The sequence below is a fragment of the Lepisma saccharinum genome, chromosome 22 (genome assembly GCF_977018435.1).
Source record: "Lepisma saccharinum chromosome 22, izLepSacc3.1, whole genome shotgun sequence".
Taxonomy (NCBI): Eukaryota; Metazoa; Arthropoda; class Insecta; order Zygentoma; family Lepismatidae; genus Lepisma; species Lepisma saccharinum.
The window spans coordinates 15,355,944-15,372,536 of record NC_139250.1 but is presented as its reverse complement, the minus strand read 5'-3'; the positions used below and the strand labels follow the sequence as shown (position 1 = coordinate 15,372,536).

The window sequence follows — 16,593 nt, the reverse complement described above, 5'->3', positions numbered from 1 at the left end:
ACTACCACACTGCCTCACTCTACTGTCAGTGCACAGTCCATACTACCTGCAAAAAACAAGGAAAGGTTGATTTCCGCCGTGCTCAGTGTTACCAGGCACATTGAAAATATGTCCTCCTTCTGACGGGTGTTTCCATTATTTTGTCCAATACCACACACACACACATATAGGTGCATATATAATGTATGTTAAATGGCTTAATGTGAATTTTGAACTCCGCCAAATCAAAAACATTCTTGCGCCAGTGCTAATACTAACTTTTTTCCTCAACTTTAGAGCCGCAGGAGTAGTTACCACACCGCGCTACGATGCCAGGGGTCCCTGGTTCGAATCCCGCCATGCGTGTCCCTCCATCAATTTCATCATATCATCATCTTTGCGATTAGCCAAAAGTGGCAGAAAAGCGAAGTAAAATAATTTAAATCAATCAAATTCGTAGACTTTGGAAGAACAATAACAAAGGAATGAACTTCAATAAAACAAATAATGGAAATATGCGCAAACCAAGTAATTGCGATATACATTATCAATAAGGACAAAGGACATTTTTAGCACTTGGTTCTACTTATCTTTAATCACCCCTTCCACAATCTTCAATATATATACATAAGCCTTTTTAAGTCGTATCGCTTGGAGAAGAAAGGCAAGATACTAAATGGAGTTTGTAACAATAATTCTTTCGTCGGCTTATACATGCAGTAGTATTTGTTGTTCTCACGCTAGACAAGGCATGGATTATGGCGCGGACTCATTTCTATGCGCAAAGCAAATGTTGGATGACATTATGCTATAAGTACCCGTTGTAGTCTTATCTGCAGTAGAGATAAATTGAGGTTTCATCTTGAGTTGATGCTAGCTTTTCCTCCAAGGAAAACACTTGAAGACTTGTCATGGTACAGAGATCAAGCTTTCATATTTTGTGTATCTTCACTGTTCCTCTGTAAATCATATTTGTCATTCGAATTAGTAAGGTTTAACGTTGCTATAAAAAGCGGAATTACAATCTTCCAAGTTTCTTGGTATTGCCTCCCCCAATTTGTTTTTCTTATTTTTATTATATCACGTACGCGGAATGGGAATTGTTAATTGGATAAAATGACAGTGTATAATTACTTTCATACTCCAGTAAGACTATTAGGAAACGCAAGGCTCTTATATTTTGAAAAGTGAAAATATAGACAAGTTCCATTTCTCGCAAGAATTATACACTTTAAACAACCTGGTTATTAGTATTGCATAAGTAGTGGCGATTTTGGTGGCTGTTGCTCTCCCACTTTTTGTCACTTTAGCCCCCGCAAGGGAAAGTAAACTGTCCTTGTCCCCTTCCCCCCCTAGTTTTGGAACCCAATTGCCGCCACTGTGCATAGTTATAGCATATTGTTGTCGTAATGATTTCGCCTGTGTAGAGAACATATAGGCAAACAACTTAACTTTTTGATAGTTGTTGAATCCTTGTTTCGAAGCTAAGAGCGCGCGAAACACATTTTATCATGTTTGTATGTGATCATGTACCACAGATTCATTGTTGCCACTGATATTTATGTTGTCTGTCGGATAACATGACGTTAGTAGTCCACTGAAAGGAGTTGTGGCCGATAGGATAAGACCCTGAAATTAACCCTTTCGTCAATTTATTCATTGTTGAAAGCTATTTAAAAGCTGTAAAAATTAGAAGAAACCTTTCCGATTTATTAAATTGGGGTCCTCCTTTTATTTTAGAATCCTGATTCAGACACACACTGGAAATGCAAGGCCCTGTCCGGTGGCACACATCGCACACCCCAAACGGCGACCCTGTACCTGGGTCTTAAGTGGTGACCTCATAAGGTACCGTCTCTCTTCCACATAGTGCGCCCTGAAAAACGCATTATTATAGGCTATCGAGACGGATACATAGGCCCACTGCCAGTAAAATCCTCTGCATCCTCTCTAGTTGAGTTTGTGAAGGTTCATTTCGTCCCATCACCATATACGCATCGTTACGATTAAACAAAAATGGCAGAAAGACTATGCAAAATAAAACAAACGATTTATTTAAGCATACTCAATATCTACTGACCAACAATATTTACTTGAATCTTGTGAATTATGTGAGGATTATGAAACTGAAGAAGACAGCAGAGGAATATGAAGCAAGAGAGATGTGGCAGTAGGATTCCAAACACACAATCTCGACCTCTGCCAGGCCGGAGATTATGATCAGCACCACTCTCCCGCCTGCTTTACTTTTCTTTAATGCCAGTTGATAGAAGCTGGGTGAATCCAGTAGTCACACTATGCAGGGAAATTGCTGGGAAAAATTCCATCTGAAATCGCACAGACCAGGCATCGAACCCACATGTCAGACGTCATACCGACTGGACCAAAGTTGCTCCAAAAACAAGAGCGAAGGTCGTCTTCATTACGCCGGGAACTTGCAGCATCTCTGAGAAAGCTACTTCCTTGTGGACCACTTGGCTCCTGTACCAATCACCCGGTTCCATTGGGTTCTATAAGAACCAGCTGCTTGAATTTCATAAGTGCTGCGCAGATGTCGAAGGAATTGAAGCACTCCAGTCATAAGCTGACGGCATCCTTACGCTTCGTGCCTGCGTGAAAATGATAAGGCTTGCTATGAAAGGGGCACATATGTTGAAGTATGGGAAGAAGAGAGGAGGGGCGAGGATGGCATTACAGAGAGCTCCCCAATACTTTCCATATGTGAGTGACCTTTGTGGTGGACGCTGAGATAAGTGGTCTGGCCAGATAAAGAGGGTTGCGTAAGAACCGAGAAGCAACTCCACCAGATGTTTACATTATCATCTTTGTTGTAAACTTGAAGTGCCTCACGAGAGAGAACCGACATTGAATTACAAATTAGTGTAACAGGTGAGAGAAATGGTGTCATTAAATTGGCACGCCTCAGCCCGACGTCGTTTGGCACGCCTCAGCCCGACGTCGTTTGGCACGCCTCAGCCCGAGGTCATTTGGCACGGCTCAACTCAACAGAGATTTTGTGTGATTGACAGAATATTCTTCATACAGGAATGTGATATGTGAATATTTGGTGAAAATAACAAGGGCAGCCTCTTTGACGGATATGCCACGTTAACGCGCTACGAAACCAGAGGCCCCAGATTCGAACCTTGCGTAAAGTAAAACTGATGTCATTGTGTTTATCCCACCTATTTCATTGTCCTATTCATCCTCATCGACCAGATTAGCCCACGTGTTAGGAAAACGAGGTAAAGTGAAAGGATTCACATAAACAGCAATCAAGTCTCCTTCCAAACCTTATTTCATTATTACGACTGGAAAAGGTTCTTTCTCAGTTCCAATAATGAATATACAAGGTAGAGCAACTTACTGTGGTGAAGATAAGTCTTCTGTCTCGTCTGGGAACTCTCACTCAGAAAGAGAGAGGGGTGGGGAGAGTAAGGTTGACCCCTTTTCTTGTGGCACCCAAATATCAACCTCATTTCCACGTGGTACACCGTGGACTGCATTTTGCAGACTAGCGAGGCTCTGACGTCTGGACCCAAGACCAGTATAATCCTCTATGGGACTTTGTTGTTGTTTTCCATATGTGTGTGATTGTCCCCTCCCCTTATTCATCTTATCACAATTCAATACCATTTTCGCGATTAGCCACAATTGGCAACAAAGCGAAGTAAAATCAATCTGAAAGAGGGTAGAACCATTAGCGGCAGGGTTAGCTTAGATATGACGCACTTTCTGCATATACCATAACCGAGGGTCCTCCGCGTCTCTCAAGGAGGTCCTCATATCAACACATCTTGTGCCCCTGTTCGCCAGATTTCCAGGGTCGTCCATAAGGTGTAAGGTCGTGCAAGCGGAAGGCTGGGCTATGAGTAAGCAGTCAAGACAAATATGAGTCATCTGCAAATTGGGTTGAAGACTAGTTGAATCAGCAAATGTTTGTGCACCTACCTGTGGTATCATGATTGAATTTTTGCATCCCCGCTGGGACTTTACTATCCGATGTATAGAGGTACCTATAGTGTCAGCTTTCCAATTACGTTGCACCGTATACCTGCCTACCTCTATGGCGGAGTGGTTAGCACAGTGTGCTAGACGCAGAGGTCCGCGGTTCGAATCCCGTTGTGCCACTTCATGAATTTCATATCACTCATCCTCATCGTCGCAACTAGCCAACAATGCCAGAAAGGCGACGCTAAATAACAAAATTAAATCATTGCATCTTTTTGCTCGAGCGCATACAAAGGAATATTATTTTAATAATCGTAGGCACATTAATATCTACCTTGGTAGTTTCAGCCCATAATCATCTATTTCATTTACATATCCATTGTGTGTTGGTGAGATAGACTAATTTACATTTTAACATCGAGATGATGACGTTGTTCACTTAAGTTTCAATTTCACTGCGTCTCATGATCCATATTTTAGGGCTCATCTAACAGATGATGGTTATACGTGTACTACTGGGCTTCGCGTGCCGCTCGCTTTGCCTGTTCGAGTGTTATAACTCGAACGAAGCTCTCAATTCCGTACTCTATCTAGCGTCGTCCATGCGAACTATCTGGCCCTCGACCGAAATCCTCTTCCTGCAGCACTCCAGTCGATACGTTCTCGAGCTTGGCTGTATTGAAGACAATGGGATCACTACATTTCAAATGATTCGCCTTCACGCTTGCCGCCAGGTGTTCATTTATGAGACAGGTTGAACCCCAAATTCCTACTAATGGCCGGGAATCGAATTCAGGACTTCCACGCGACAGTCAGACGCCCCACAGACTAGACCATTACGACTTACTTGTTAATATACTGTATATTTATACTTGTTACCTGAAACATTCCCAATGAAATAATAAGGCAAACTTACACGGGTCCTTTTTACTTGTTCTTGCAGGTCTAGCCATTCGGAGAGCTCGTCTGGTTTGCTGAAGAGCAAGAGTCACGGGTCGGTGTCTTCCTCTGCGCAAGATCAGGAGACCGGGGAGGCCAAGAAGAAGCAACATGCGGAGAAGAGAAGCGTGAAGTCGAGCAAGGCTGTTTGGCAGCGAAGTCACACGCAGCCCTTGACAGTCACGGAGCAGAAGGACGCGGAAAGCATGAGTGGCGCCAGCATCGCTGAGAGGTCAGTCTTTTGTTTTATTTTGCCTTTCTCCCCCTGTAGATCGTATATTTATGGTGTCGCTGGTGAGTGGTAGGGAGATTTGAGGGTTCTTGTTCAACTGCACATTACAGTAGTGTCAACAAGGTTCTTGCTCAATTCGAAATCATTGGAAAGTTATGGAAATCAACATGAGTGAGAAAATGGATCAAAAAACGGGAATAAGCCACATTTTTTTGCCAGGATTTGGAAATAAATATATATTTTTTTTTACTTGAATCAGCTTCATTAGTTATGCTGCACTTGGTCTTTTTTGTAAAGAAAAGGAAGAACTACCAAAAGGATGCTACTGGCAACAAGTCATAGATAGTAAATTCCTACGAGAGTTTACGAACGCCTAGTATATGGTCAAAGTTTGAGACACTTTGATATACCGTGCTCGTATATTGAGCACTCAGTAAATACTGAGGCAATTTACTTTGCTATAGTAGATCGTAATGCACTTTTGCTTCTCACTGTACAGTCACGAGCACTACCGTGTTGTAACTACCATATTTGAAATTCGATTAGGTCGTTACGGTGCAGAAGCGTCTGTGACTGTACAGGTAAGACAAAGATGCATTCCATCTCTAAACAAGAAACTTCCGCTATTGCGACCATCGAGCTTGTACAGTCACGGACACTTGTGTTGTAACCATCTGATTGATTTACAATGGTGTCATTACAACACAGAAGTGTCCATGACAGTGCATGTCTCTGCTTTAAAGAAAATCTTCTTTAGATATGATCGACCCTTGCTCAACTGAGTCAAGTATGTGCCTCTTTCAAGGAAGTGTTCCAAGATTTTCACTAATGTACGAGATGTGCCGTTTTCTCATCGTGCGCTTCTCACCTGTAATAATTATGCTAATTGGCAGGATAAACAGTGTGATTGACTAGCTTTCAAAATGTACTTGGACTCGCACATGAGTATATTAACTAATATGTTACACTGTGTACTCTTTTCTTTTGTTGCTGGCTAATGCATACACAAATACAGGGACTCGGATGACAGGTATAGTACGGATGTACTTGTGATATGCTCCGATGATGTTGTGTTATGCTCCTATGATGTTCCTCCTTTGGCTGCCTGGCATGTCTGATTTCAGTGTTACCTGCTTGTCTGAGCGGACATTTTATGACTTCCCTTTCTTTGAGAATGTTTACCTTGTTCATGTTATAACTCTATTTGCATAACTAGGAAATGTTTCCCTTGTACATGCATTCGAATGTTGTCAAACTGTTTGCAAACAAATTTCAGTATTCAGGCTGCAGCTTCTGCCTATTTGTTGCTGGAAAGCTACGGTCACCTCATTAAGGACCTCAGTGACTATGGTAACGTCAGTTTGTTAGTTTCTCATGTCGTTTTGCTCGAATCCCCCTCCCCCTCTGCACGTCATTTTGCTCCACTTTCCCCCCCTCGCACGTCATTTTGCTCCACTTTCCCCCATGTCACGTCATTTTGCTCCACTTTCCCCCATGTCACGTCATTTTGCTCCACCTTCTCCCCCCTGCACGACATTCTGGTCCACCTTCTCCCCCCTGCACGACATTCTGGTCCATCTTCTCCCCTCTGCACGACATTTTGCTCCATCTTCTCCCCTCTGCACGACATTTTGCTCCATCTTCTCCCCTCTGCACGACATTTTGCTCCATCTTCTCCCCTCTGCACGACATTTTGCTCCACCTTCTCCCCTCTGCACGACATTTTGCTCCACCTTCTCCCCTCTGCACGACATTTTGCTCCACCTTCTCCCCTCTGCACGACATTTTGCTCCACCTTCTCCCCCCCTGCACGACACTTTGCTCCACCTTCTCCCCCCCTGCACGACACTTTGCTCCACCTTCTCCCCCCCTGCACGACACTTTGCTCCACCTTCTCCCCCCCTGCACGACACTTTGCTCCACCTTCCCCCCCCCTGCACGACACTTTGCTCCACCTTCTCCCACCTGCACGACACTTTGCTCCACCTTCTCCCACCTGCACGACACTTTGCTCCACCTTCTCCCACCTGCACGACACTTTGCTCCACCTTCTCCCCCTGCACGACATTTTGCTCCACTTTCTCTCCCCCTGCACGACATTTTGATCCCCTTTTTCTCCACGCCATTTTGTTTCCCCCCAGCACGTGATTTTGTTCGATTCGCGCCACACATTTTTACTAGCTCTCGTGCATGATTTTTTTCTTCGTTTCTTTCCTTTGTTTCGTTCGTTCATTAAGTTTTGAAAGCTGCTGCTACGTATCAACAATGCTTTTACTTGGCAAGGAACTATTACTAAAACAAATGCATTTGTCAGAAGGTTTTGGGGATTATCCATTTCCGCATTTTTCAGTTTGTTCTGCTGATCTTTAATTTAGCTTTTTGTCGCTGTTTATGCATAGCAGCTTATCATTTTTAATGTAACTTAGATAAAAGGACGTGAATAGCCACGTGTTATTCTTTTGCATGTATGTGTAATAATTATCGGTTAGAACGCCAAGGGTCCCGGGTTCGAATCCCGGTCGGGCTTGGTTGTTTGTGAATGTCCATTCATCAATTTCATCATTTCATCACTCATCCCCATCTTCGCAAATTAGCCAAGAGGCACAAAACGCGAAGTAAAATAAACTAAATCAAATCAAATCAAATCAAAGAACAGTTATTCTTTTATCAAATACTTGCTAATGATTTTTTACAGTTGTGTTGTGGGTCATAAATCAGTGCGTTCGTTTCTCAGCTGAGGCTTTGATCCTATTTATTGCGGAGATTCACTCGCATGGTGCCGTGCAAAGTGACTTTAACAATGAATTGAATTCTTTGTTTGTCTCAACTCTTTGAGGGCAGAGGACTGCCAAACAGAGTCGCGACGGATGGTCAGCGCATCGGGTTCAATCGCTTTCTGACTTTTTAAATCTGGAATCTATCCCAGGCCTGACCGCACCGAAGGCGTGAGCGCTAACCATTCGACAACGGGAGAATTCCCAAGGTACACCCAGAGCTGTAGTAGTAGTACACAAGGCAGACCAAAAAAGCATGACCTGGGTGGCGGAGTGGTTCAAATCCCGGCCTGGGTGTGCTTTGGGTGTCCTCCATCGATTTTATCATCCTCATCGTCGCGATTAGCCAAAAATGGCACATAGCGACGTTAAATATCAAAAGTTCATAAGCGTGGCTGTCATCTTGGACCTAGTACGCAATAGTGCCAACATATACCGTGGTAAGACACATGCAAGCAACGCACTTGCCGCTCCTGCCAGATACGATAGCGTCGTTGCTTTGTGCTAGCCAGCCACAATGCAGTATGTTGACTGCAACTGGAAGGATGATTATGCTGTGAGCTTGTAGTGTTGTGTTCAATATTTCTTCGATGTGTTCGCCCTCGGGAATGTCATTATTAGGGAGCGGAGCGGATTTTTAGGTAAAAACATTTTTTTGTTGCTTTTGAAGTGGGCCATACTCGGCTGCGAAGTATTATTTCACATAAAAAGACATAATTTTACCTTTAGCACATAAAAAACACATATCTAGGAAAAGAGCATAAAATGTACAGTGCATGTTTTAGATATTCCATACAAAATAAAGTTTCCAAATTCTTTGGTTTTTGTAGTTAATTCATAAAATAGACAAAATATGCGGTAAATTACTATCCTATTCTGTACTCGACAACATAGACTATTACCGGTGTTGGTTCGTCAACCATGTGTCAAGGCAATTCATGCAGAACAGCGTTCTCAAGTCACCCAACATTTGTCGAGAAACAGACATTGCGATGCAAATTTACATGTGCGTTCACAAGTGCTAACACGAGGCCAATATGTTCAAATGAAGAATGTTCTAAGCGTTCGCAATATTATTTAGATTTAAGTAGAGCATTTGTTGCAGCGGACATTCTACTGAAGAAAATAAACAATCCTGTTCTGAAAATCTTCGTCACAATACAATTTGCACCACCCAATGAATCCATGTTACGAAAACACTACCTCCCACAGTGTTACGAAAAAACTGTTGCAAGAAATTTAAATCTGTGGGTGTGAACATGAAAAAGTGTGGGTCTGAGCGTCATTTTGAATGAAAATATTAACTTTTAGCCACGTATTTCCGCTGTTTTTACGACATAAAAAATAACAACTTTTCAGTTTTTAGATCCCTCGTCATTATCAACATAAATGACTTAGGGTTGAAGACTACTTGATATTAAAATCCTTTAGTGTAGGAAATTTCAGAAACTGATCATTATTCCAAATGGCCCATTCCCATTCTTTTCAGCTGACAAAGCAATGCAAGAGGTACTTAAGCAAAATTGACGTTATTTCCTGCTGTGTGGTTGTATGTCATTCTCCTTGTACGACTCAGCTGATTTTTAAAGGAGTACAGGCTACAGTTTTGCCGTCTGCTACTCTTTATTTTTCGATAAATATGGGTAATGATCTGTACTATTGCACCTCTAATGTACGCTTTTGTGAAATTCATTATTTTTTAAGCTGTTTAAGTTGCTGGTCAACCATCGGGTTATTACTAGAATTGCTTCCAGTTTCGAGAAACTTGACGCCAGGCCACTGGACCAAAATAGAAAAAAAGTTGAAAGAGATGTAAAGTAGGAGAAAATACAAATACTATTAGATTTTATGTCAATACGGTATCTCTTTCAGAGCGCGATTTGTAAACATACCAGTGTCACATGTTGAGCAAGTTGAAGCAACGGTCGTCAGATGGCGCGCCTAGCGGTGCCACGATAAAATTCTCGCAGCAACAGCGCTAACGGTGGAAGAACTGGGAACTTGGAAGCCAGTGACCGTTGAATATTGAAGCTACGGTTTCTCAGAAGAGGACATCTGGGGAGTTTCTGCGATAGTCAAATCCAAGAAGGACGCGCCTTTTCTTTATTATCGTCCAGTCCTTTTAATTGCCGACAAGCTGGGCCTCCCCGATGGCGCACTGGTAGCGTCTTCGCCTTGTAATCAAGGAGTCCCGGGGTCGATACCCGGTGAAGGCACACAGTGGTTCGGATCCCACTTTAAACTAGATCCAGTCCCGATTAGCCTTAGTGTGCATAAAGTGGACTTTAAACACCAAATCAATCAATTGCCGACAAGCAAGAAATGTCACGTGGAGAGCTCAGAGGTTTTTTTTTAATGAAAGCTGCGGCAATAGGATGCTCTATACCAGTGTTGCACAACCGCCAGGCCGCGAGAGGTTCTGAAGTTTATGAATTGCAGCCCGAGCTGGCAACCACTTGGAAAGATTGCCTTTCGTTGTGGTTCAACAACGATGAAAGTGAGAAATCAAAGCGTGTGCTTTCAGAGAAATCGCACTGGTTGTTCGAATGATAGTTGAACAGTTAATCTTGCGCGTGGGAACATAGCCATACCAGTCTACCTGCTGTATTGGAAATTACGACTATATTTTGAGCTGTACACAACTACGACCACTATACCCATGGGCAGAATAGCATTAGAACTATACTGATCGCATTTCCAATTAGCGGCTGGGAAAAAACGAATCGGAGATCAGTTGAATTCTCTTCGACTGACATCGGGCATTTTCGAGTCACAAGGCACCGAACGTTGCTGGCGGGACGAAACAAATGAGCGTCGGAAACGCAGCATGTTGCCAAACGTACTGTAAAACGGGGGAGAGATAATTGCTGAGCGCCGGTACTGTATAAAAGTTGTGTACAATATTACACAAAGCACGGAAAATTAGTACACAAATGACCTAAGCACTGTACAAACAAGCTAATAAAAAAACTAAAGACAGACGTACGCTTGGCAACGTTGCAACGGGAGAGCGATGTTACTCCTACAACTTCGCAACTGAGGTTGTTAACACTTATCGAGCCACGCACTTTCGATGACGATTGCTGTACAGATAGAGCTATGTAGCAAAAAGCATCTCAGCCGCCAGATTTGCCCGCGATCAGTATAACACACAGGAAGAAGTAAGGTTGTTTTGTAGTGGATTGAGAGTAGTGTATATTCACTTACTTCTGAATGAGTTTAGATTTCCTCGATCTTCACTCCGCTGGGTTTTATTCACGAAGGTAATTTACGGACACTTTTACTCCCAACACGATTATGGCACACAAATCTATTGTTTCTACAGCAACAATACGTTTCTCCAGTTACAGCCAAACAATGGAAAGAAGGAGCATAGTGTCATTGTTTCGGGCGTATGTGCTACTCTATACAGTACGATTCGTACATATACGTGGACTCGTTTGTGTTAGTATTAGTTAGTAAATTTTACTTTGCTTATCTTCTCACTCTTGGGTAATCGCGACGACGAACCGAGGATGTGATGCAAACGTTTAGAAATTCCTAAGTTGAAATAGTCATAAATTATTTCGATTGCCTCATGCAACTGTCTATTAAAGATAATAATTTCGTTACGTCTAAAATACTTTTATAATTTTAATCCACCCTTGCAAATCTGGAAAGTACTTCCCATGCTTTCTTACAGACCAATATATGCTTTAAAAAAAGAAGAGTGGCGAAGTGTATACAGACCAATAGTTACTTTAGAGAAGAAGAGTGGCGAAGTGTATACACGCCAATAGTTACTTTAGAGAAGAAGAGTGGCGAAGTGTATACACGCCAATAGATACTTTAGAGAAGAAGAGTGGCGATGTGTATACACACACCAATAGATACTTTAGAGAAGAAGAGTGGCGAAGTGTATACACACACCAATAGATACTTTAGAGAAGAAGAGTGGCGAAGTGTATACTCACACCAATAGATACTTTAGAGAAGAAGAGTGGCGAAGTGTATACACACACCAATAGATACTTTAGAGAAGAAGAGTGGCGATGTGTATACACACACCAATAGATACTTTAGAGAAGAAGAGTGGCGAAGTGTATACACACACCAATAGATACTTTAGAGAAGAAGAGTGGCGAAGTGTATACACACACCAATAGATACTTTAGAGAAGAAGAGTGGCGAAGTGTATACACACACCAATAGATACTTTAGAGAAGAAGAGTGGCGAAGTGTATACACACACCAATAGATACTTTAGAGAAGAAGAGTGGCGAAGTGTGTACACACCAATAGATACTTTAGAGAAGAAGAGTGGCGAAGTGTGTACACACCAATAGATACTTTAGAGAAGAAGAGTGGCGAAGTGTGTACACACCAATAGATACTTTAGAGAAGAAGAGTGGCGAAGTGTATACAGACCAATAGATACTTAAAGAAGAAGAGTGGCGAAGTGTATACACACCAATAGATACTTTAGATAAGAAGAGTGGCGAAGTGTATACACACCAATAGATACTTTAGATAAGAAGAGTGGCGAAGTGTATACAGACCAATAGATACTTAAAGAAGAAGAGTGGCGAAGTGTATACACACAAATAGTTACTTTAGAGAAGAAGAGTGGCGAAGTGTGTACACACCAATAGATACTTAAAGAAGAAGAGTGGCGAAGTGTATACAGACCAATAGATACTTTAGATAAGAAGAGTGGCGAAGTGTATACAGACCAATAGATACTTAAAGAAGAAGAGTGGCGAAGTGTGTACACACCAATAGATACTTTAGAGAAGAAGAGTGGCGAAGTGTGTACACACCAATAGATACTTTAGAGAAGAAGAGTGGCGAAGTGTATACACACCAATAGATACTTTAGATAAGAAGAGTGGCGAAGTGTATACAGACCAATAGATACTTAAAGAAGAAGAGTGGCGAAGTGTGTACACACCAATAGATACTTTAGAGAAGAAGAGTGGCGAAGTGTGTACACACCAATAGATACTTTAGAGAAGAAGAGTGGCGAAGTGTGTACACACCAATAGATACTTTAGAGAAGAAGAGTGGCGAAGTGTGTACACACCAATAGATACTTTAGAGAAGAAGAGTGGCGCAGTGTGTACACACCAATAGTTACTTTAGAGAAGAAGAGTGGCGAAGTGTATACACACCAATAGTTACTTTAGAGAAGAAGAGTGGCGAAGTGTATACACACAAATAGTTACTTTAGAGAAGAAGAGTGGCGAAGTGTGTACACACCAATAGATACTTTAGAGAAGAAGAGTGGCGAAGTGTGTACACACCAATAGATACTTTAGAGAAGAAGAGTGGCGAAGTGTGTACACACCAATAGATACTTTAGAGAAGAAGAGTGGCGAAGTGTGTACACACCAATAGATACTTTAGAGAAGAAGAGTGGCGAAGTGTGTACACACCAATAGATACTTTAGATCAGAAGAGTGGCGAAGTGTATACAGACCAATAGATACTTAAAGAAGAAGAGTGGCGAAGTGTGTACACACCAATAGATACTTTAGAGAAGAAGAGTGGCGAAGTGTGTACACACCAATAGATACTTTAGATCAGAAGAGTGGCGAAGTGTATACAGACCAATAGATACTTAAAGAAGAAGAGTGGCGAAGTGTGTACACACCAATAGATACTTTAGAGAAGAAGAGTGGCGAAGTGTGTACACACCAATAGATACTTTAGAGAAGAAGAGTGGCGAAGTGTGTACACACCAATAGATACTTAAAGAAGAAGAGTGGCGAAGTGTATACAGACCAATAGATACTTTAGATAAGAAGAGTGGCGAAGTGTATACAGACCAATAGATACTTAAAGAAGAAGAGTGGCGAAGTGTGTACACACCAATAGATACTTTAGATAAGAAGAGTGGCGAAGTTTATACAGACCAATAGATACTTAAAGAAGAAGAGTGGCGAAGTGTGTACACACCAATAGATACTTTAGAGAAGAAGAGTGGCGAAGTGTATACAGACCAATAGATACTTAAAGAAGAAGAGTGGCGAAGTGTGTACACACCAATAGATACTTTAGAGAAGAAGAGTGGCGAAGTGTGTACACACCAATAGATACTTTAGAGAAGAAGAGTGGCGAAGTGTATACAGACCAATAGATACTTAAAGAAGAAGAGTGGCGAAGTGTGTACACACCAATAGATACTTTAGATAAGAAGAGTGGCGAAGTGTGTACACACCAATAGATACTTTAGATAAGAAGAGTGGCGAAGTGTGTACACACCAATAGATACTTTAGATAAGAAGAGTGGCGAAGTGTATACAGACCAATAGATACTTAAAGAAGAAGAGTGGCGAAGTGTGTACACACCAATAGATACTTTAGATAAGAAGAGTGGCGAAGTGTGTACACACCAATAGATACTTTAGATAAGAAGAGTGGCGAAGTGTATACAGACCAATAGATACTTAAAGAAGAAGAGTGGCGAAGTGTGTACACACCAATAGATACTTTAGAGAAGAAGAGTGGCGAAGTGTGTACACACCAATAGATACTTTAGAGAAGAAGAGTGGCGAAGTGTATACAGACCAATAGATACTTAAAGAAGAAGAGTGGCGAAGTGTGTACACACCAATAGATACTTTAGAGAAGAAGAGTGGCGAAGTGTATACAGACCAATAGATACTTAAAGAAGAAGAGTGGCGAAGTGTGTACACACCAATAGATACTTAAAGAAGAAGAGTGGCGAAGTGTGTACACACCAATAGATACTTTAGAGAAGAAGAGTGGCGAAGTGTATACAGACCAATAGATACTTAAAGAAGAAGAGTGGCGAAGTGTGTACACACCAATAGATACTTTAGATAAGAAGAGTGGCGAAGTGTATACAGACCAATAGATACTTAAAGAAGAAGAGTGGCGAAGTGTGTACACACCAATGGATACTTTAGAGAAGAAGAGTGGCGAAGTGTATACAGACCAATAGATACTTAAAGAAGAAGAGTGGCGAAGTGTGTACACACCAATAGATACTTAAAGAAGAAGAGTGGCGAAGTGTGTACACACCAATAGATACTTTAGATAAGAAGAGTGGCGAAGTATATACAGACCAATAGATACTTAAAGAAGAAGAGTGGCGAAGTGTGTACACACCAATAGATACTTTAGATCAGAAGAGTGGCGAAGTGTATACAGACCAATAGATACTTAAAGAAGAAGAGTGGCGAAGTGAGTACACACCAATAGATACTTAAAGAAGAAGAGTGGCGAAGTGTGTACACACCAATAGATACTTTAGAGAAGAAGAGTGGCGAAGTGTATACAGACCAATAGATACTTAAAGAAGAAGAGTGGCGAAGTGTGTACACACCAATAGATACTTTAGAGAAGAAGAGTGGCGATGTGTATACACACACCAATAGATACTTAAAGAAGAAGAGTGGCGAAGTGTGTACACACCAATGGATACTTTAGAGAAGAAGAGTGGCGAAGTGTATACAGACCAATAGATACTTAAAGAAGAAGAGTGGCGAAGTGTGTACACACCAATAGATACTTTAGAGAAGAAGAGTGGCGAAGTGTATACAGACCAATAGATACTTAAAGAAGAAGAGTGGCGAAGTGTGTACACACCAATAGATACTTTAGAGAAGAAGAGTGGCGAAGTGTATACAGACCAATAGATACTTAAAGAAGAAGAGTGGCGAAGTGTGTACACACCAATAGATACTTTAGAGAAGAGATATTTAGAAAGGACCCCTTTTATGGAGTTTTCATATACAAGAACAGCTATTGAACTATTAACACCGAAAACTTGGACCAAATTTCTATTGCCAGCCTATCTACAAGTTTCTTGTGAACTTTAATACATGTAAAATATTAGCCATGAAAGCTTTAATGGAAAACAGCCTGTTGTTGGCTCAATGAGTTGTACAGTTGCAAAATAGCTTTTTTTTAAAAAATTATTAACAAGACTACATAGTACTCTTTAACAATGGGCAAGAATGATTTTTTAGTTACATAGTTAAGACATGGTATACTAAACCCCGTACCAGCTAACTGTAGACCAGGCGAACGAGAACAAGTCTCTGCCCAAGTAGTGACGCGAGACGGCTCCACCAATGAAGAGTGAGAGAAACGGGATTGTGTAATGGGCGACGGGAGTTACCCGATTTCCAATGCAGCGTTGCAAACTTTTGAAAGCGACAATACCGTACGCACATGGCAAACGGACCGTACTTTTGTCTCCAGGTCCGTACGATTGGTTTACGAATTTCTTAGGGAAATATTAGGGATAAAACTGCAAGAGCAAATTTTGACAAGCCGTGCATTTAGTGTAGGTCTGGACAGTACGTCCCGTCCGTACATGCCATGAAATTTTCGTACGTGTACGGTCAGGACCGTATGGTTGGCAACGCTGCGCTTTCACCACTCGATTTTCCTTCTCCTCTGCCGATATGCGCGGCCCTACTCTACAGTTAGCTGGGACAGAGTATATATGCTTACAATACCATTTTCTTTGAGAGGGAAGGTCCTCCTTGGTGGCGCAGTGTCATCGCCGTGTAATCAAGGGGTCCCGGGTTCGATTCCCGGTGGAGGCACATAGTGGTTCGGATCCCACTTTAAACTGAAGGTCCAGTCTCGATTTACATTACTGTGCATAAAATGGACTTAAAACACCAAATCAACCCATATTTGAGGGGATAAACATCTCTGGCAGAGATTTAAATAATTGTATTTGCCAGGATAACATTGTTC

The 16,593-nt window shown here is 41.8% G+C and overlaps 1 protein-coding gene across 5 annotated transcripts in view; it reads left to right on the top strand.

The window, feature by feature from the left end:
• The window catches only part of LOC146004744 (uncharacterized), a 632,500-nt gene that overhangs the window by 539,167 nt on the left and 76,740 nt on the right, over positions 1–16,593 (top strand). For all 5 annotated transcript variants that reach the window (XM_083143714.1, XM_083143712.1, XM_083143713.1 and 2 more), the window contains one exon: positions 4,874–5,101. In XM_083143714.1, coding sequence (XP_082999840.1) covers positions 4,874–5,101 — 228 coding nt within the window. The remainder of the gene's footprint in view (positions 1–4,873; positions 5,102–16,593) is intronic.